The sequence below is a fragment of the Podarcis melisellensis genome (genome assembly GCF_964234715.1).
Source record: "Podarcis melisellensis genome assembly, chromosome: 9".
Taxonomy (NCBI): domain Eukaryota; kingdom Metazoa; phylum Chordata; class Lepidosauria; order Squamata; family Lacertidae; genus Podarcis; species Podarcis melisellensis.
This window is the reverse complement of record NC_138541.1, coordinates 15474835-15497044: the sequence shown is the minus strand read 5'-3', so window position 1 is coordinate 15497044 and position 22210 is coordinate 15474835. Positions and strand designations below refer to the sequence as shown.

Here is a 22210-nt window from a genome sequence, read left to right as displayed (position 1 = left end):
GGTGGCGGGGAATTCATGCAAATTGTCAGTATGGTCCCCAGGATGAGAGAGTTTCATGAGGCTTTAACCCTTTAACATACCCACCTTCTGTGGTCCTGATCCAGATCGGGGACTCTGTACCTGCAATTTGCGCAGGGTAGGGAAAACTAGGGCTCCCCTCCCAGCCAGAACTCAGTTCCAGCACCTCTCAGGTGGGTGCCATTATAAGAGAACGTTGGAGATGTTCGTGGTGAGTTCCAGCACCTCTTTTTCTAGAAAAATAAAACTGGGGGGGGGGTTCCCTATGGAAATTTTAGGAGCCGGGCCCTCAGTCCAAATCAGAAGTAGCCTAGGAGGGAGAGGGACAATGGGTTAATGACCCACTGACTTTCTTACCAATCCGAATAGGACCCCTGCATTTATATGTGCTAATGTAATATCTGGTTTGGCCGTGGGTATGGGGCCGAGAGGAACAGAGGAACAGCTATTTCCTGGGGGGAGATACAAGCCCACCCACTTGCCCCCTCCTATGTCTATCTCACCCCTTCCTCCAAGGAGCTCTGGGAAATATGTTTCCACCCCCCCCCAGGTAGGTGAAACTGAGAGGTCACGATGTGCCCCCACTACACAGAATTTTATTGAAACTGTGTACCATTCAGAACGCAGCTCACAAAGAATACCGTATTTTTTGCACCATAACACTCACTTTTTTCCTCCTAGAAAGTAAGGGGAAATGTCTGTGCGTGTTATGGAGCGAATGCCTGCGGGTGGTGGTGGGATCTGCTGCAGTCGTGAGCAGAGGATCCATGGTTCCCCTTCCTTCCCTCCTCCGTGGTTACAAAGCATGGATCCACATGGATCCTCAGGATTTTTGCATTGGGCTGCTCCAAACTGTCAGATCACATGTCTGTGGCCACAGCATGAACCACAAAAATCATATATCCACTATTTCGTTTAGAATATTTTTTTTCCTTGTTTTCCTCCTCTAAAAACTGCGTGCGTGTTATGGTCTGGTGCGTGTTATAGAGCGAAAAATATGGGTAGTTGGGATTAATGATTTCCCACATCAAAATCTCCAGCAGCCCTTTGGCCTGATCAGGGCATGATTTGCTGATGTCTGGGCTCCTGAAACACAAGAACAGCCAGCAGGATCAGGCCCATCTGGTCCAGCATCCTGTTCTCACAGTGGCCAACCAGATGCCTGTGCTTCCTGCGCTTGCAACTGATTTTCGTCTTTAGCCACATCCCTCGTCTGTTTCAAGGATTTAATTTCTTTTAGCTGATGGCTTTGCAAAAGTTGATGTGAGCTACCTGGGGTACGTCAGCTGGAACGGAAAGGCAGGGTATATATGTTCAAAAAAAACCCCAAGGAAGCTGTGTGAGAATTGTTCAGTACCTTTTGATAATGCCAGGGAATGATGGTCGCCACATGCAATTTGGACGATGCGCTTGTCTCCCAATTCTTTCAATAACCTGTTTTCAAAAAGCAAGTAGAAACAGTGCCAATCAAATAATGACATTTCTCATGTATAATCCAAGCAAGTATTTCAGGTGTAAACATGCATTATTGAGATGTGTGGATCACAAAGGAATTATTATTATTATTTTTCAATATAATTCTGCTGCTTTCAAAAAAACCAACAACACTCCAGTCAGTCAAGATCAGGTTTCCTACCTGGGCTGAACACCTCTGGATACAATACTGTGCTCAGAAAGTTTTCCTTCTGATGAGAGAATGAGCAGGTGAGATGCTTCGCCGTCTAGCAAATCCACCTTGGCCCTCTTGCTTAACTTGATACGCTCTGGAAGATTGAACAAGATAAAGACGGAAATGGTTTTAAGCATAATCACATTTAAAGGAGTGCCAGTGGTGGCTGGTGTTCAGCAGGACTGACAATGTGGAAACATAAGAAGAGCAAATGGCCTGTCCAGCATCCTTTTCTCACAGTGACCTCCCAGATGCCTGTGGGAAACCCTCAAGTAGAACACTCCTCCCTTCCTGCAGTTTCCAGGAACATGATATTCAGAAGAAGTACTGCCTCCAATTGGGGAGTCAGAGTATAGCCATGGGCAGCCTTTGTTAGAATTCCTGCTCCGTGTTTGCAGTCATGGGATTGTTGTCTATTACATGACGGTATATATTTTGACTCCACAAAGTGGGAAGTGACGGATGTTTTACTGTGTTCCGTGAAGTGGGACTATTGTCCTTTGTTCTTTTTCTCTTTGCTGTTTGATGCTAGAGAGAGGTGGAGCCATGTTGCAATGCGCCGTGTGTGTCTATATGTAAATAAAGTAGATTAGCCAAAATGCTAAGTTGCTGAGGTCTGTCACGCAAGCTGCAAAGACTCTGCGGATCCCTAAGTGTGCCGATGTCTGTTGGCATCAGTCGCTGTGATGTTCGGGCTGAAGAAAGCTTTTGAAGCTCCCAAACAATAGACCAGGAGGGAGGGAACATGCCAGTCGGGCATGTGTCTCTGCCAGGGTCCTACTCGAGTGTAGGACAAGCTCCTGACAGCCTTGTCCCCTGTGAATTTGTCCAATCCTCTTTTAAAGCCATCCACGTGGGCGGCCATCCCTGCCTCTTGTGGCAGTGAGTTCCACAGTTTAACTGGGTGTTCATAGTCTTTGCCATCATTCCACCTTCTAACTATGCAGGGAGTGCTTGCTTAGTTCCACATGGGTAACACTAAGGCGAAGGATATGTTCACATTACCACTTGCTCCACATCCAGGAATCTCCCATTGCTATTTTTTTATTTTTGGAAACAGCATTCACAAGACGTCTGCCTCAATCCATATTGACCCTGCAGTTCCTTGACAAATACTGCTTGCTGTCTGGTGCTTTCCCCCTCAAAACAAATGGCATAATCTATGCATTAGGTGGGGAAGTATGTACCATTTAAATTTTTTTTAAAAAAAACCCTTTGGGGAAAAAACTAAGAGTGAGGAGGTTGGAAACCTGAACAGAAGCACTCCATACAACAACATTATGTTGCAGCTCCCAGTACTTTTTCTCTATTGTCCATTCAGACATGAATTTGACCCTGTCTTCCAATATGGAAAATGAACTGAAAGAGACCAGGATAATTGATAAGTATTAAGTCCTTATTTAAAAAACAAAAACAAAACTTAAATTTTATTTTGTTAACATTCAATACAATTAGCTTTAAACAATTATTTAAGCTTCCTATATTTCCATTGTGGCTGTTCTAGCTAAAGGCCTAGTCTGTTCTCGTTCTCTCTCTCTCTCTCTCTCTCTCTCTCTCTCTCTCTCTCTCTCTCTCTCTCTCTCTCTCTCTCTCTCTTTCCTTCTCTTTTTGTAAAAAATAAGAACCGTTATTTGCACAAGCCAGCGGATGATGACATGAGCTGGACATTTGCTGTGACTCCAGAATAGAAAGTGAAACCGGTGCTGATGTGAACCTCATATTGCAGATGACAGGAATGAGTTGATAGGATGCTGAGGGAAAAAAGAAACCCGAGAAGGGCTACGTACATCAGATGCCTGCAAATCACTGGAGAGTTTCCTTTCAAAAGAAACCAAGAGATGTCACATCCCTCACCATACATTTAAAACACTTTTATATCACTTTAAGGGTCATAGCTTTCCCCCATAGAATCCTGGGAATAGTTTGTTAACTGTGCTGGGAATTATAGCTCCAAGTGGGGGGGGGGTCTCCTATCAACTTGCAGTGGTCTTAAACTACAGTCCTCAGCATTGTTTGGGGGAAAGTTGTGGTATAAATGTGCTTTTAAATGCATAGTGCAGAGAGCACCTTAGTGATTAGAGAATCTGCCAGTTTATCATCTCTCCCCCCCCCCCCACTTTTCCAGTCTTAAATCTCCACATAAGTCTGCAATTTCTTATTTTAAAAATCCTCAAGAAAATTCACCAGCATTTTAGTGTGAAATGGACACGCTTGTATGCAATTCCACCTAACGCACAGATTTTTAAAATGTATTTTTAATCTTTGTTGGAAGGGACGCGAGTGACGCTGTGGGTTAAACCACAGATCCTAGGACTTGCCGATCAGAAGGTCGGCGGTTTGAATCCCTGCGACGCGTTGAGCTCCCATTGCTCGGTCCCTGCTCCTGCCAACCTAGCAGTTCGAAAGCACGTCAAAGTGCAAGTAGATAAATAGGTACCATTCTGGCGGGAAGGTAAACGGCATTTCCGTGCACTGCTCTGGTTCGCCAGAAGTGGCTTAGTCATGCTGGCCACAGGACCCGGAAGCTGTACGCCGGATCCCTCGGCTAATAAAGCGAGATGAGCGCCACAACCCCAGAGTCGGTCACGACTGGACCTAATGGTCAGGGGTCCCTTTACTTTTACTTAATCTTTGTTGGAAGCCACCCAGAGTGGCTGGGGAAGCCCAGTCAGATGGGTGGTGTACAAATAAATTACTATTATTATTATTATTATTATTATTATTGTTATGTGAAAAGCAACTTTCCCAAATGTCATGAGCTACTTACTGAGACTCCCTTGGCATCCTCCGTCCTCTGCCCTGCCATAAACGATGACGGTCCTGTCCGTCTTCACTATAGCCAAGCAGCCTTGTTTGCAGGTGATCTGGCGGGTGGTTCCAGGGTCCTCCTTGCAAAGGCTGGGATGGTAGCCGACAGCCTTTGGGAACAGCAGCAAGGCTTTGGATCGCAATGGTGAGGGATGAGGCAAGTCCGACCGGGTGCCCACCTCAGTCCTGGGCTTGCGACTTCTGGACCTCCTTGTCATCTTCTCTCCCAGTTTTCCTCACAGGCAGTCCACTCTCAGAACTAGGACCACCAGCTCTTTATTCTGGGACACAAACCATTGTTGTGTCTCTGCCAGAGAGAGAAATGTTTCCGACTTTGGCCAGGATTGAAAGATGCAAAAGGAGAACAAGCGTTCAGGATGTCAGCAATCTGGATGGATGGCTGATGCTACTCTCTGAGTTGTCACCCGAGTTCTGCTCTAAGGAATGCCAAAGAGTGAGACTTCTTGGGGGAAGGAGCCAAAAAGAGAGAGCTGTTTCTCTCTAGTTTCTGTTTACTGTACTCATTTGCTTTCGAAACAGAGTAGGAGGCGGGTCTTCCTAGGAAACAGAAACCGTTGGTGCTGCTGCTGCTGCTGCCAGTGAGAAATATTCTCTCTCTGCAAATCCCAGAAATGAAACCCTGTTAACCTGTCGCAACAGAACAAGCAAGAGTCTGGTGTCACCAGCTTAAAGACTAGCACATTTATTAAGGCAAAAACTGTTTGTGGACAACAGTTCACCCAATCAGATATATCTATGGATTGCAGTTCACAAAAGCTTATGCCGTATAATGAATGTGTAAAGGCTGTGCCAACAGGCTCTCGCTGCTCTTCGCAAAAGAAGCATGCCGTAAGAAAAATGAACATTGCTTGGTGTGGCATTGTCACTGAGGTTATGCCTTGCCCTTTTAAGAAATATATGCCCTGTTTCAATACAGCTGAACTTCAAAGGGAGACAACAACAGTTTGATTTATTAAGATGTTCAGTGCTGTCACCTTGTCAATCGAACAGGGACAAAGGTTGTTATAAATTCATGCCATGCGTGTTAATCGGGTCAACTTATGCCAGGTTGTCTGTGTTATCAACAAAAATCAGTTTTGTGAATGACCACTGCCAGTTCCTAATTATCTGTCTCTATACTTTTTTAATTTATCTCTGACCTCATTGTTTACATTCTCTCTACCCACTTTCAATCATTTGTATATGGCAACTCAAGGTTCATGCATCTGAGAAGGGGACCGCTGTTCATAAATACTCTTTTTGACACAGACATGTAGAATGTTGACATGAACTTTGTTTTTTTATCATTGATTTTAATTATTTATAATGCTTTAGGTGGCTGTTTTTAAGCGTTTTCTCTTTTTAAAAAAATAATATTTATTAACAATTTAAAGATTACAAAAAGAAGAAGAAAAATTAAACAAGACAAAACAATACATTACAAAAACAAAAAAACACTACAAAAGACATTAAATTAACAAAACAAAACAATTAAAAACACATCCAGTAATTTCGATATCTTTCATCACTTGTTTCAGTGACCTCCTCACACCTCCCTTTTTGTATTCCACTTCAATTAACTGTTTCAGCAATTCCTTTCCATCTTCCTCTATTTTCTGCCCTGTATTTATCTTAACATATTCTGACCTTATTTTTCCCTTTAATGCATTAACAATCTATTTGTACTTAGTTCCTTATAACATTTCTGCTAAAGCCATATAACTTCATTCCAACATTTTTCTAACATTCTTTGATTTTACAGTATTTCTGTAAATAATCTTTAAATTTTTTCCAGTCTCCCACCAACTCTTCTCCCTGGTCTCGGATTCTGCCAGTCATTTCCGCCTGTTTTTAAGCGTTTTCTGAACATTTGTTTCATTCTTTCTGTAAACTGATTTGAGGTTTCATGACAACCAAGCAGTATACAACTCTCATGAAATAAATAAATGGGTATGTTCTCCCCTCCACTGTCAGAGGCAATGTCTCTGAACACCAGCAGCTGGGAATCACAAATAAGGGCAGTACTGTTGCATTCTGGTCCTGCTTTCAATGGGAATCTGGTTGACCACTGTGAAAGCAGGCCTGACCCAGCCAGCTCTTATTCTCTTCAGAATGGTTCACCTGTCCCTCTTTCTGTCCCCAGGAAGCTGCCTTAGGCCCATGTAGCCTCATCCTGCCTACTTTGACTTGCAGTGACTCTCAGACAACTCTCTTTAACAACTGCTACCCAACCCAGTTAACTAGAATTGGGATCATCTGTATGCAGAGCAGGTGTGCTGCTGCAACACAACAGCAGAAAATATGACAAGGGTTTTTGCCAAGTTGGGATAACCAATGAGGTGTCTCCAGCTGTTGTTGAACTACAACTTCCATGATCACTAGCCCTAATGGCTGGGGCCGAGAATGGTAGCTCGAGAACATCTTGAGGACCCCAAGTTGGTGGTTCCTGCCCCTTCAAGTAGAGACATAAAAATGAACAAGGTGTTTTTTTCCTCCTATACGAGAGAGGGGTTGCTAAAGGCAGTGGCAGAGTCGCAAGTGGTCTGCTAGTTTAGCAGTGGTCGAATTCATAGAATTGTACAGTTGGAAAGGGACCATATGGGTCATCTAGGAATCTTTTGCCCAACATGGGTCTGGAACCCTTGACACTGAGATTAAAAGTCTCATGCTCTACCAACTTGAGCTTTGTGTCCCATCCTCTCCATTCAAGAGTCACCAACCTGATTTTATATGAAAGAATCAGAAGGGATGCCAAGGGTCATGTAGCCCAACTCCTTGCAATGCAGGAATCTCAACCAGAGCATCCATGTAAGAAGGCCATCCAGCCTCTGTTTAAAAACCTCCAAGGACGGAGAGTCCGCCACCTTCCGAGAGGGTCAGTTCCATGGTCAAACTGCTCTGTCAAAAAGTTCTTCCTGATGTCTCCTTTCTTGGAACTTGAATCCATTGGTTAGTGCTGGGGTCAGCAAACGTTTTCTGCAGGGGGCCAGTCCACTGTCCCTCAGACCTTGTGGGGGCAGGACTATATTGGGGGGGGGATAATCCCCCCCTACCGGCTCTCCCCTCCCTTCTCCACAGCACTGGACAAGCCCCAGTGGCTGCTTACCTGTGCCTTGCGAGAGGCAGGGGCTGGCGGCGGTGGAGGGACAATGAGCAGCGTGAAAGGGCTGGCTCCAGAGAGGGGCTGCTTAAAATGGCGCCCAGTCAATGGCGGCTCAACAAAGCCCAGGCCCTTGTTGCGAATTCTTTGCGTTGCTTTAGCAGAAATGCTCAGAGTTCCAGGTTCTTCAGTACAGTATTATTTATTGTGAGCTATATATACAAATGGGACGCGGATGGCGCTGTGGGTTAAACCACAGAGTCTAGGACTTGCCGATCAGAAGGTCCGCAGTTGCTCGGTCCCTGCTCCTGCCAACCTAGCAGTTTGAAAGCACGTCAAAGTGCAAGTAGATAAATAGGTACCGCTCTAGTGGGAAGGTAAACAGCATTTCTGTGTGCTGCTCTGAAGCAGCTTAGTTATGCTGGCCACATGACCCGGAAGCTGTACGCCTGCTCCCTCGGCCAATAAAGCGAGATGAGCACTGCAACCCCAGAGTCGGTCACGACTGGACCTTATGATCAGGGGTCCCTTTACCTTTACCTATATATACAAATATCTACAGAAGCAGCTCATACAGTCAGACAGAGTACCTGGCTGCACCTTAAAGCAAATAGGAAGACTCTTTCTCTCTGACCTCACTCCTCTACACCACCACTTTTACTGCTGGAAAGGTTTCCCTTTTAAACCGATGACAGCCAATCAACTGTCAGCACATTACTGCTGAGTCATTCTGACCCAGCACCTCCTTAGAAAGTATTCCATCAGCCTGTTGCATCAACTAGCAAACTCAAGCCTGCAGACTTACTGTCTTACACAGCATTCTGTGAATCCCCAAACCCCTTTCCTCCTCTAGGCAACACGATGACCAAGACATTGCCTAGACATTGTTGACGTTCTCTTTGCAACACAGGGGTTTGTTTGGATACCCTTCCTCCTCTAGGCAGGGCAAGGAGAAACCAGGAGGGAGGGAGGGATGTGCCGCAGCATGTATGTGTGTGTGTGGGGGGGGGAGGGAATGATGCAGCCCTAATGATCAGAATCCCCACACCGATCCATCCATCGATTCCCGGACCATCTGCAGGCTGGATCCAGAAGGCAATTGGGCCAGATCCGGCCCCCTGGCCTTAGTTTGCCTACCCATGGGTAGGTGTCTTACCCTCCAGACCAGGAGAAAACAAGCTTGCTCCATCCTCCATGTGACAGCCCTTTAGATATTTGAAGATGGCTATCATATCTGCTCTCAGTCTCCTCTTGACCAGGCTAAACATACCCGAGCTCCCTCAACTGTTCCTCAATTGTCTTGTAAACAGAAATTCCCATGTGGTCCTTTGAGGATTGCTTCAATAGAACTGGTTGCCTATGGGTAAAGTTAACACAGTGACACTTTGGAAAGAAAGGAGACAATAATCAGCTAAGAATTTATTTAGCAGGGTTTTTACCGTAAAATATTAAACATACAGTTTAGAACAGTCTGTTTTGCCTGAAAGTCTATAATTCCATTTTACTTTGCTTTTAGTACTCTTTCCAGAATAATGTGTGCTGATTTGAATCTATTCTGTGTTCTCACTTACATTTTAGTACATATAAATAAATAAGAACAATAAAAAATAACATTCTGCATCTCCAAATGGAGTGAGGCACCAGCCTGTCTGTTCACACATTAAAATGTCCGTGCTGTTGTTGCAATGGTACCTTTAAAAGTAATCATTAAAATGCACCTTGAAAGTGGGATAACAGGAAAACTACAGGGATACAACAATTTAGGAAATAACTGGGTGGATGAATTAGCCCTGGAGTAATGAGGCCAATGTGGACGTGATTACACATAAAAGCAGGCTATACTAAGGTCTAAAATATTTTTTCTTAAATTGAGGGTGTGGGGAGAGAGAAATCAGTCAATCAACTGACCAAAGGCCAGTTAAAAGGCCAGTGAGCAGACTGCCTGATAAGACAAACTTCCCTTCATTTGAAGACAAAAGCTACACATCTTGCAAGTCCCTGTATTAGAGTTGCTTGCCAAAGCCACGATTGTTCTCAATAGCCTGGAGAAGTTTCTCCTTCAGTTTTCCTGTGGTTGAATAAGGTGGCAAAAGAAGGAGGTGAAAGCAGATCTGGGCCTCAGGGATATGTTCTTCTGTGAGCGACTTATGCGAGTGGATTGTTAGCTTCAAGGAGTCCATTCCTATCACAGGGACCCGGTCACTTCCTAAAACAAACACTAAATCGACAAGGAGGAGGATTAGACAATGCAAGGGCACAAATAGAAAATATTCAGACCATTCCAAATGTTGAATAGTGGGTAGACATGGCAGACGACACAGCGATTTCTCCAAAGCAGCTCTTTATTTTGTAAGCTGGAACAGAAAACTGAACAGCAAACAGCTCAGCCGGCCTGCTTTTATAGGCAGCCGGCTATCAACATTGTAGCAACAACAACCCAGGGTTTCCCGCAAAAATAACTGATGTGGACCTGAGTGAAAACTATCTACAGTATCCCCCTGCTGGCCCAGGGTGAGAACTTCAGTACATAACACCAAACATCTTTTAATGCTACAATCTAGCTTTGCAAGTTGTCTTTCCTCCCCAGTACAGTTTTGATCAAAAGTGTTAAGTTGTGGGTGAACATATCAGACAACACAGCGATTCTTCAAACCGCTCTTGTTTATTCACAGGCCAGAACAGAACTGAACTGAAGGGTTCAGCCAGCCTGCTTATATAGAGCTCCGCTACAAAGCAACTGTAACAACTTTCTGTAACTATCCAATCACTGAATGTCACCTTTCAATCCCTTATTTGCATATGTGGACGTGAGTGAAATCTATCTACAGTATCCCCCTGCTGGCCCAGGGTGAGAACTTCAGTACATAACAAAAAGCTCATTGCCTTATGAAGGAAAATATCAATGCTGTTTCTATATACAAATTGAGAGAATCATTTGAGGTTTCCGTGCAGGATTTCAAGCGCACTCCTTGAAAGACAGGCTCACACCAGTTCATTTCCAGAAAAAGAGGGGCTTTCAATCAATGACCGCTTGAAGGTTGGGCCTTGCGAATGGGATACTTACACAGAAAGCCTTTTTTGTCCGCCAAAGTGAGTTCATGGAAAACCTTCCAGAACATCCTTACGGTAGGGTGTGCTTCACTGTATATCCCCCAGTACACAGTGTTCTTCACAGAAAAGGGAAAGGAAAATGAAATCAGACAAAGAGAAAGATGAATAAGTGAAGCTTGAAAAAAATAAAATAAACCCAATATAATGATGGTCTAGCAAGTAGTTCCACACGCCCCGCCCCTTTCCACTAACCTTCTCATATAACTCCCAGTCATAATTTGCGTTCCCAATCGCCACATCCATCAGTTCCTGGGGCTCAAAGAAGGCAACCATCCGTTCATCGAGGACTTTGTAAAACCCTCTCTTGAACTCTTGGAAAATTCCCTCCACTGATTTGTTGAAGACATAATCCACATACTTGTTGACAAACTCCTTCCTTTGGAAGAAATGAGGGTAAAACATTTAATAAGTGGGCAGGTAATTTGACTGACTAGATAGGTAGGTAGGTAGGGAGGTAGGTGAAGATGATAGATAGATAGATAGATAGATGATAGATAGATAGATGATAGATAGATAGATAGATATAGATAGATGATAGATAGATAGATAGATAGATAGATAGATAGATAGATAGATATAGATAGATATAAACTTTAGCAGCCACCAGGAGGCCGCAGACCCATCTACAGGCAAACTCTGATTTGAATCTAGGTCTTCCTGGTCCAAATCCAGCACTCTATTCAACCATACTATGTTTGCATATGCATATCAAGATGGCAGCAGACCTGGGGATGCGATTCAAAATGGTTAGGGCTATTTTAACTGCAGCTTGAAACACTTGTGTCTCTTCCTTTAGCCTAGCTACTGCTTTCCTTTTCTATATTCCACTTATTTGACTTGGATTTTTGGGGAAAGGAACCCTTGAAGATATCGACAAACAACTGTTGTTATCCACACGTGGAGCCCTTGGGGACAGGGCGAGCTGAAAATCTGAAATGTAAGTTGTCACCAGTATAACAGTCCAACCTGCATATTGCTTTTCAAAGGTCGTCTTCAAGGCAGTTCACGGTCAAAAGGTTAAAACTCACTAATAAAATCATGTCATTTTGAAGTTTTATGAATCTAAAACAGAAGAGTGTCTTTAAAAGTCCTAACAAAATACAGTGGTGCCTCGCAAGACGGAATTAATTCGTTCCGCAAGTCTTTTCATCTTGCGAGTTTTTCGTCTTGCGAAGCACGGTTTCCCATAGGAATGCATTGAAAATCAATCAATGCGTTCCTATGGAAACCGCCTTCAGACCAGGTCCGGGGACAGTCTGTCCCCCGACCTCTTCTGAAGGCTGGCGGGGGGCAAAAGTCTTTGCTTCCCCCCCGCCTGCCTTCCTGGCGCCAGCATTTTAAAATCGCCCGGAGACAGCGGACTTCTCCGCTGTCCCGGGGCGATTTTAAAGCCCCCGGGAAGGCAGGCGGGGGGGAGCAAAGACTTTCGCCCCCCGCCCCCCGCCGGCCTTCAGAAGAGGTCTTCTGAAGGCCGGCGGGGGGCGAAAGTCTTTGCTCCCCCCCGCCTGCCTTCAAAAGCCGTCCGGGAGAGCGGAGAATCGCAGCGCGTTTCTCCGCTCTCCCGGGAAGGCAGGCAGGGGGAAGCAAAGACTTTCGCCCCCCGCCGGCCTTCAGAAGAGGTCCAGGACCTCTTCTGAAGGCCGGCGGGGGGCAAAAGTCTTTGCTCCCCCCCTGCCTGCCTTCAAAAGCCGTCCGGGATAGCGGGAAGCGCTTCCCTGCTATCCCGGACCGCTTTTAAAATGCTGGCGGTGGGGAGCAAAGCCTTTCGGCCCCCGCCGGCCTTCCTGGACCTCTTCTGAAGGCCGGAGGGGGGGGGAAAGGCTTTGCTCCCCACCGCCAGCATTTAAAAGAGGTCCCCGGAGATTTCCCTATGGGCTTTCTTCTTGCGAAGCAAGCCCATAGGGAAAATTGTCTAGAGAAGCGACACAAAAACCGAAAAACCCTTTCGTCTTGCGGGTTTTTCGTCTTGCGAGGCATTCGTCTTGCGGGGCACCACTGTAAGCAAATTCCAGCTGTGGTGCCATCCCTCACCCGCCAATCACCCTCAGACCCGCCCTGACACATTTCCTGCCAACATCCTCAGTCATCATTACATACTTGTTTGAATTGTTCACAGTGACAGAACTGCCATTTGGAATTAAGTCGACATCCACGTTGTCCCAAGATATCTGGAAATATATGTTTAAGGAAAGGTACTGAAAACAAAGTCACACACACACACTGTAATTTTGTCACTTAAAACTTGATAAGCTTCATACAGTACCTTTAAGTTACAGGGAATTCTATGAACAGCTTTTGGCTAACGATGCAGTCATTAAAAGTCATTTTAGGGGTTCATGGATCAGGTACAAGCACCACGCCTGTTGAAATAGCTATACAGTGGTACCTCGGGGTACAGACACCTCAGGTTACAGACACTTCAGGTTACAGACTCCACTAACCCAGAAATAGTACCTCGGGTTAAGAACTTTGCTTTAGGATGGCAACGGAAATCGCACAGTGGCAGCGCAGTGGCAGCGGGAGGCCCCATTAGCTAAAGTGGTACCTCAGGTTAAGAACGGACCTCTAGAACAAATTAAGTTCTTAACCCGAGGTACCACTGTATTTCTGTTGAAACAGCTATATTTCTAGGGAGAACCATTTGATTTTTTAAAATAAATTCCCATGACTGTTGCTTTTATATCATATTTTAGCCACATTCCCAAATGTTAAAAGAGCCACCATCACTTGCAGGAGGAAGTACTCCAGAATTTACCACAATGGAGAAGGGTGAAGAAGAAGAAAATTAGCCAATGAGACAAAGCACATTTCAGGAGTTGCTCGCTTGCTGTTAACTTAAGAGACAAGGGATTCCTAGACATTACCAGGTGAAAGAGAGACAGTGACCATGTAAAAAGAAAAGAATATATATATATATATATATATATATATATATATATATATATATATATATATATGAGGTACTCACATTGTAAGTCAGTTCATGGCTTGTTTCGAAGTCATCATGCTCATAATCAAGAACTGCCTGCAAACTCCTTGTTAACAAAACAAAAGGAAATAGAAATGGATATATTTTTACCCCTAAAATGTTTACAGCATAAATTTAGAAGCCTTACTCAAACAGTTAAAAGAGTGGGAAAGGCCAACCCATCTGGTCTTATTTTCTTTCTTTTTATAATCATTTTTATTAGCTTTCAATTACAATAATCCAATAATAGACTCATTGTAACAATGCCAAATTATAATACAATTACTAATACTGTACCAATCATTCAGATACCAAATTATATAATTTAGGTGGCACCCTGCATGCTAGAATTGATGGTTTGATTATTTACTTTATTCTGCATTCCAAAATCTTATTAATTTCAATTACACTCCGGTCAAAATAACAATCCCTTATACAACAACTGCAATATTAACAACTTCCATTCATATTGACACATTAAATGATTTATAAAACTACAGATGAGGCACTCAAACTATATCCTTGTTCTTCCTGTGTGTGGCAATGATTCTGTCCCTGATGTTTCATGGCCTTTGTAAGTTTAAATGTATAGAATATCCTAGAGTTAGGAGACTCAGCCTGGTCCTACCAAGCAAAACAAGAAACTGGAAACTACAGGAAAAGGTAGAAAGAGTTCAAGCCACTTACCTCCCTACGACAGGGCTTAGCTCCTTCAGATCATCAAGGGTAGGTTTCTTGCCCAGCAGTTTTTTAAAGGCAGCAAGGGGGAAAGGCACGTAGGCAGTGACTCTGTTAAACATGGAGAGCCCGAGGAGGATCCCAAAGAAAAGATATTTATTCTTCTCCACCGAGGGCTGCAAGGACACAAGATCACAGTGACAGGAAATGGGTTGGATGTTCTAAGGCAGGTGCACCTTAAGAGGGAAACTGGTCAGCGGCAGAGCGACAGCTATCAATCTCCATCCATACCCTAACACACCCATTCATGCAAGAACATACACACAAACACTTATTCACGGGCACATTCCCAAGCCCTTTCTTCAAGCCCAATTAACAGGGGGGCGGGTTCTCTACAAATACCACCTGCCCACAATTAGGCTTGAAAACAGCCTCCCATTAGAGCCAACAGGAATCTGGTTTCAAGTCTAATACAGTGGTACCTCGGTTTAAGAACTTAATTCATTCTGGAGGTCCGTTCTTAACCTGAAACTGTTCTTAACCTGAGCTACCACTTTAGCTAATGGGGCCTCCCGCTGCCGCTGCCATGCTATTTCTGTTCTCATCCTGAAGCAAAGTTCTTAACCCGAGGTACTATTTCTGGGTTAGCGGAGTCTGTAACCTGAAGCATCTGTAACCTGAAGCGTTTGTAACCCAAGGTACTACTGTATTCAGAGGGATTGGATGGGGAGGCCTCATGGGTTGATCGAATGTGGGGAGCAGTGGTTACACCCACTGTGTGGTAAAAAACAACAACTGCTCAACTCCAGCCTGGAAAAGAGATTTGGGGCCTCTGCAATGTTTGTTTTTTTGTTTTTTGGTGGATATAGAAGTTTGCACCATTCAGACCTACACAGGTTCATAGCTGTCAAGTGTCCCTTATTTGAAGGGACAGTCCCTTATTCCAGCGCCATGTCCTGCTGCTGTCTCTTATTGATGGATGTCCCTTAAATGATGTCCCTTAAATTTCAAAGGAAGCAGCTCCTCTCCCTCCCTCCCTGCCAGCCAGGGAGGAGGGAGGCTCCAACTGTATGGCTTGGTCGTGTTGCTTACCCAATAAGAAATCTAAGAACGACTGGGGGGTGGAGCTTGCATGCCTTGTGTGTGGCTAGTTAATGCAAGCCGAGGGGTTTTTTGAATGCTGGACGCCATTTTGTTGCACGTGCTGCGGCAAACTTTGCAGTGCAAAGCCAGGCCGGGGAGCCATTTTAAGTTGAGGCTGCATAGGCCTTGTGGTGCATTTGATTCAGATTCTATTCAGTTGAACCTCTGGTTACAAAGTTGGTTGGACAGTGTTCTCGAAGCTACCAGCATGAGTTTGACCAGACTGCAGGAGGACAGGAAGACTGGAGTGCCTGGAACAGGTGAGGCTGCAGGTCCCTTATTTTGGCTGCTGGTCTGAAGGGAAATTCTGTTCCTGCACATAACTGCAGCATTCTGGGAAGTCTCGCTTCTTGCTTCTTTTCTCTGGCATTCTGGGAAGTCTCACTCATAAGCTTTGCTCTGCTTCTGCACACACTGTACGAACCTGTTCCAAACACCAAGACATTCCCTCCTTGCTCAGTTCATCTTAGGTTCATGATGACCTGTTCTCAATGCATAGCTGACCACATCTACGGAACTCGATTATTATATTCTTTCATGTTATGATCAATCATTAGTAATTGTTTTAGTCATGCTATATCAATCTTTAGTTATAATTTAATTAGGAGGTTTCATGCCTGTCTAAGTTCCAGGCCCGTTTCCCAGCCTTTAATCTATTGGTGATTAATGTCTATATGTAATTCCCGCCTTGTACTTATGTTAACCAATCAGCAACAAGTTGCTTTGTGTTTGTATCAACCAATCAGCCACAAGCACACCTGTGGCAATGTTTGTAATAATCAATAAAAGAGAGTTCCCGGGGCTTGCCCCGGCAGACGCCTCTCATGACACCTGCTGCTCGTCTCCCGTGATTTTCATTCCTACACTGGTCCCTTATTTTCAAGGCTGCTGGTCCCTTATTTTCAAATCTGTAAGTTGACAGCTATGCACAGGTTGGGCTTTACACACTCATGAAGTAAGCCCAGCAATGAAACAGGCATGCCTGGAAAGATGGATGACTTAGAAATGGGTGTCATCTGGAATAGCCTGAGAAAGGGATACAGAAGCTCTGGCCTGGGGGCCAAATGCCCCCCACAAATGTCTCTCTCAGGCCCTTGGAAATCTCACAGCTCAAAGTCTGTTACTAGCCCTGCTTTGCATCCTGGGAGTGTGTTTTTTACCTGGCTGGAATGTGTCCTAGAACTCTTGTTTCTCTGTATGGGGGATACAGAGGGGGATGTGAGTGTAGCTTGGGGCTGACTACACACCATATTTTTAAAGCACATTCTTTCCCTCAAAGAATTCTGGGCACTGTAGTTTGTTAAGGGTTGTTGGGCACTGGTACTCTGTGAGGGCAAACTACAGTGCCCAGAATTCTTTGAGGGAAAGAATGTGTTTTGAGTATGCTTCAGAGGAATAGGACAGTGCTACCTTGGTTCTCGAACTTAATCCCTTCGGGGAGTCCGTTCGACTCCCAAAACTGTTCGAAACCCAAGGCGCAGCTTCCGATTGGCTGCAGGAGAATCCTGCACTCAAGCGGAAGCTGTGTCAGACGATCAGCTTTTGAAAAACGTTCGCAAACCGGAACACTTACTTCCGGGTTTGCAGCGTTTGTGTTCCGATTTGTTCAGCAACTAAGCCATTCGAGAGCCAATGTACCACTGTATGTACACAGCCCTACTGTAGAAAAGCAGTAAAATTTTCATTTGGGCTCTGGCTACTTTCACCTGTGGCATATAGCCATCAGAAGGGAATGTGCCCACTGGCTTAAAAAAGGGGTGGGGGGTCACCTACGTCTGACCTAGATGTTTGGACCAGGTCTGAAATACTTACCCTAGAAGGAAACCATATGGGGGAGTTTTGCTCACAGCACATAAACATCCCATAGTCTGGCTGCACCATCTCCTCAAACACATAGGAAAAGAACTCGACCAAGACTCCTCCGGTTTCGTGACCAGGCATCTCGCCTTCAAATTCAATCTGCAAGACAAATATAAAAGGAGAGAACAGAAAATAGGAAAAGCACATTTACTAGGCAGCTCCTGCAGCCAACCAGAAGCCATGGAACCTGCGTTGGACATTCAGGTTCCAAAAGAATGTTCAAAAACCGGAAGCCAATTTGTTTGGGAGCCAAGAGGTTTGAGATCCAGGGTATGACTGTACAGCTGTTTTGTGCAAAAGAGCAGTTCTATAAATAAAAATACAGTGAATACCCAAGCGGTGGGAAAAGGCAGGCTGCATCCTTTCCTTTGGGCTGGTGGAAACAAAATAGAAATAGGCAGCACCCAGCAAAACAACGTCACACATGTAAAAAAAAAAAAAAAAGAGCAAATAAAACAAACAAACCTCACCAGACAATGTGCTTCAGATTTGTCCAGAGTTGAGTGACATGCTATTTTATATTGGGATTGTCTTTCCTTGACGGAATATCCCCAGCTGGCCCAATCCAGACCTAGTCATTGAGGTCGTTTCACCTAGTTCCAGAGTTTAGCCCTGAACAACACGACTATGCAGTACTTTAGCAGGCCTTAGGCAGCTTACCAAGAGTTGCATTTTCAGGCTAATGTCCTCTACTTGACTCAGTTTGCGCAACGTATCTTCCACAAGGTTCTTGCGTCGTACCCTCAAAGGGAAGATAGGCAATTTAGGGAGTTCGCCTTTTCTCAGGAGTCGATTGCGTACCAATGTATCGCAAGCATTGGCCTTTACAATCTGCGGAAAGCAGCACATATTTAATAAGTGCTTCAGAGACGCTGGGTAGGCATTCATTGTGTTAAGTTGTGGGTGAACATATCAGACGACATACTGAATCTTCAAACAGCTCTTGTTTATTCAGAGGCCAGAACAGAATTGAACTGAAGGGTTCAGTCAGCCTGCATATATAGAGCTCCAGTACAACGTAACTGTAACAATTTTCTAAAACTATCCAATCACTGAACGTCACTTTCGATCCCTTATTTGAATAACTATCTACAGTATCCCCCTGCTGGCCCGGGGTGAGAACTTCAGTACATAACAAATTGCTAAGTATACTAATGGGGAAAGGAACTCAAGGCAGGCAGGAGGCCCTGAAGGAATGAAAGGCATAATGAGAAATAATTCCAATGAGAGAGGAGAGTGGGAGGTTATATTTTTAAAAATCCAGTTGCGGCTGCACAAAACGGTTAAACGATGAGCAGGAGGGATGGGGGAAGAGACAAACATACATTTTTTTATTTATTAAATTTATATACTGCCCTCCCTCAGACAGGATTCCCCATCCCTGTCCTATGCAAGAGTCACTTCCACATAGCTAATGGCCTGGAGGAGCAAACACAATTCTGCTCTTCTGCATGCAGAGACTCCTGCACACTAAGAAGAGTGGAAGAATAAGAACCAAATTCACTGTAGCCTTTCATCTCGCAAGAAATAGTAATAATAATATAATAATAATAATTTATTATTTATACCCCGCCCATCTGGCTGGGCCTCCCCAGCCACTCTGGGCGGCTTCCATAAAAACCAAAAATACAGTAAAATATCACACGTTAAAAACTTCCCTTAAGATGTCTTCTGAATGTCAGGTAGTTGTTTATCGCTTTGACATCTGCTGGAAGGGCGTTCCACAGGGCGGGCGCCACTACCGAGAAGGCCCTCTGCCTGGTTCCCTGTAGCTTTGCTTCTCGCAATGAGGGAACCGCCAGAAGGCCCTCGGCGCTGGACCTCAGCGTCCGGGCAGAATGATGGGGGTGGAGACGCTCCTTCAGGTATACTGGACCGAGGCCGTTTAGGGCTTTAAAGGTCAGCACCAACACTTTGAATTGTGCTCGGAAACATACTGGGAGCCAATGTAGGTCTTTCAAGACCGGTGTTATATGGTCTCGGCAGCCGCTCCCAGTCACCCAGTCAACTACTAGAATAGCAAAGCTGGGTTAACAGTCATTTAGGTATCAGCCTTACCTCTTGCAGGTTATAAGACTCGTAATCAAATATTTCCATCTTTGTCAGCGGATTGTAGACAAAAGGAAAGCAGCACAAAGAGATGGGACAGTTGTCCTCTTTGTCCAATTTCTTGCAAAGAAAGAATGTTGTTTAAAAGAATGGGTGCATGTGGTAAGTCAAACAAACATACTCCCTTTTCCAGCAATCTTTGGTCTCCACCCAACTTTGACTCTCTCACACACACTTTTCTGTGGCAAAAATAAAGATGGTATTGTTTGCCATATGGCAGCCATTACTACAATTCTCAAATGCTTTCATCCCTGTGTGATTCAAACGTTGATTACGCTGATACAAAATGGCTACCCTTCCACAATGAATGCTGTTTATTAATGTGTGAACAGCTAACACAAACAAGGTAGCTTCTTTACTTTGGAAAGTTCACTTTGAATAAATAAATATCCAAATAGGAGCTAACTACAGTTTATGTTCTGCCCTTTACAAAACAAACTAGTTCAGCTCACGTTCAGTTCAACTCATCCAAAGGAGCCTCAGAATGTGACAAGCTGCTGTATTTGTAATTTCACATATACTGATATGTAAAATAAAGTTCAGACTAATAAAACATCAAAACATGCACACTGGAATGAGAATTGTTTAGTTTTCCCAATGATCTTTAAGCTTAGACCCTAAGATTTTAAGAGCAAAAAACACATGTAAGAGACTGCACTTGAAGTTCTAACCCAAAATGAAATTAATTCACATTACGTTTATCCGGCTACTATGGGAACTACTTTTGGGTGTAGTTCAAACAGTTTTGAACTAATTCAGTGAACTTTACTAAACCAAACTACTGCATTCCAAGCACTGTCTTAAACTGGAGAAAGGATGAGACACTTTGGGTTCCTCTTAGTCAGAGGTTAGTGCAGTCCATTGACTATGCTGGCCAGGGCACATAGAAGTTGAAGGGGTACCACATTGGCTATCTAAATCTACCACAATATATTCTGACTGGCAGCCTCTCTGAAAGACATGCAGAAATCTTGTCCCAAGTCCTGCCACATACAATCTTCAACAAGAAACAAAGGACTGAGCACATGCTCCCATTTAAGATATGCAGAAGCAAATTTATGCAAGATACACAAGCTTGGCGTTTCTTAGCTTTTTGACACAAAGCAATCATACTTACCATGGCTTCCACCCATACATGCCACCTTGCCAAATCTGTAAAAGGATTAATTATTTGACGGATTTCATGAATGTAGAAGTTGCTCAGCGGGAGCGTGCAGTTAGCCTTCTTGTTGACCTTGAAGGACAAGCAGAAGAAGGTTGAGGTCCATATGATCTTACACCTAGAAATACCGTATTTTTCGCTCAATAGGATGCACCCGACCATAGGACACACCTTGTTTTAGAGGGGGAGAACAAGGTGCCCTTGGCTGAAGGGGCGCTGCACAGCTCTCCCTCTCTGCTGAAGACAGGAGAGTCTTGCTCTCCCGGCTTCAGCAAAAGGAACCTGAGCGCTCCCTCCACGCTCCAGAGGCTTCGCGTTGCTATCCCTGAAGCCAAGGAGCCCGCATTCGCTCCGTAGGACACACACACATTTCCCCTTAATTTTTGGAGGGGAAAATGTGCGTCCTATAGAGCGAAAAATACGATAGCTACCAGGTCATCAGCCCGCAAGATGTTGCCTACCTTGTAGAGCTTTTTCAGGACTTCCAGGAGAGGTAACAACACCTGGCAGGCAGGGTAGTATGAGTAATAGGGCAGCTGAGAGAGCACCACTTTCTTTAGCATCTGAACTATTTGGTCTAAATGCGAGGCTGGCAAGAAGGACCAACATTTTTCTGAAAGAAGAAAAAGAACATGCAAATCTTATTCTACTTCCCCACAGCTCACTATTCAGATAGGAATATTTTCCCACACAAGCAGTCCTGTTTTCTTCTGCTTGTTGCCCTGCTGCAACAAACTTCTTATTTAAAGTGCATCAGATTACCTGAGGGTGGTTAGGCTGAGAGGCAGTGCAGGCCCTGCTGACATTTCCATTCCACCTTAAGGAACAGACATGGGATTGTTACGTGTCACATATCAGTTCACATTCCAGCACAGTATGCTGGGAACTTCCATTGTACATATAGTTTTTGCTTTTGCTGTTCTTTCCGAGATGACATGAGAGACGACATGTTTCTTTGACCTGATTTATGATTAATAAATCTGTAGCTGTAGTATGCATCCACAAGCCTCATGCCTATTCTGTGTGCGCAGTTCGATCTGCTGATAGTGTGCCCTGGCTCAGAAGCCCGGGTCGCTGATTTACGTCGGAGCAGATGTGATGGTCTTCGCAGTGGGATGACTGGAAGGAGATGGCCCAGCCGGGGCTAACCAGCTGGCCTCTCAGCCCTCTGCATGCCGACAGCCCAAGGTCACCTTGTGAGCTTCATGTTTGAGTGGGCATTTGAACCCTGGCCTCCCAGGTCCAAGACTGACACACTAATCACTGCACCACAATTGGCATACTGCTTCTCATCAAAATATCTAGAAATATTTGGGGGTGGGGCAACACTGGGGTCTCCTCGAGGGCATTTTGCCTCAAAACTGAAGCTGACCCCATTTCATCAGGCACACCAACTCACTTGCAAGTTTCACTTCCAACCGTTATGAACCTAGAAACTCCCATCTCCATTCCTCAAATAAAGCACTGGGTTTTATAGAATTCCATTATCCACACCAAGTTCTGGGCAAGGACAGTGGAACGATGTCAACTTGGCTTCTAAGACAGACAGGACTGTGTTTGCTATCCTTCTAAGGAAGCCCAAGA

At 44.6% G+C, this 22210-nt stretch overlaps 2 protein-coding genes across 2 annotated transcripts in view; both read right to left on the bottom strand.

Moving 5' to 3' along the window:
- Positions 1-5733, bottom strand: part of LOC309377784 (E3 ISG15--protein ligase HERC5-like) — a 34843-nt gene extending 29110 nt beyond the window's left edge. Inside the window, exons 1-3 of the mRNA XM_081925518.1 lie at positions 4455-5733; positions 1655-1781; positions 1376-1452 (exon numbers count right to left, since the gene is read on the bottom strand). Coding sequence (XP_081781644.1) covers positions 1376-1452; positions 1655-1781; positions 4455-4713 — 463 coding nt within the window. The 5' untranslated portion in view covers positions 4714-5733. The remainder of the gene's footprint in view (positions 1-1375; positions 1453-1654; positions 1782-4454) is intronic.
- A 3256-nt stretch (positions 5734-8989) lies between these two features.
- LOC309377506 (putative E3 ubiquitin-protein ligase HERC6) overlaps positions 8990-22210 on the bottom strand; it is a 28869-nt gene continuing 15648 nt past the window's right edge. The window contains exons 13-23 of the mRNA XM_081924867.1: positions 21088-21239; positions 20582-20698; positions 19414-19524; positions 18016-18186; positions 17308-17454; positions 14362-14528; positions 13675-13741; positions 12804-12874; positions 10899-11082; positions 10660-10762; positions 8990-9813 (exon numbers count right to left, since the gene is read on the bottom strand). Coding sequence (XP_081780993.1) covers positions 9599-9813; positions 10660-10762; positions 10899-11082; positions 12804-12874; positions 13675-13741; positions 14362-14528; positions 17308-17454; positions 18016-18186; positions 19414-19524; positions 20582-20698; positions 21088-21239 — 1505 coding nt within the window. The 3' untranslated portion in view covers positions 8990-9598. The remainder of the gene's footprint in view (positions 9814-10659; positions 10763-10898; positions 11083-12803; positions 12875-13674; positions 13742-14361; positions 14529-17307; positions 17455-18015; positions 18187-19413; positions 19525-20581; positions 20699-21087; positions 21240-22210) is intronic.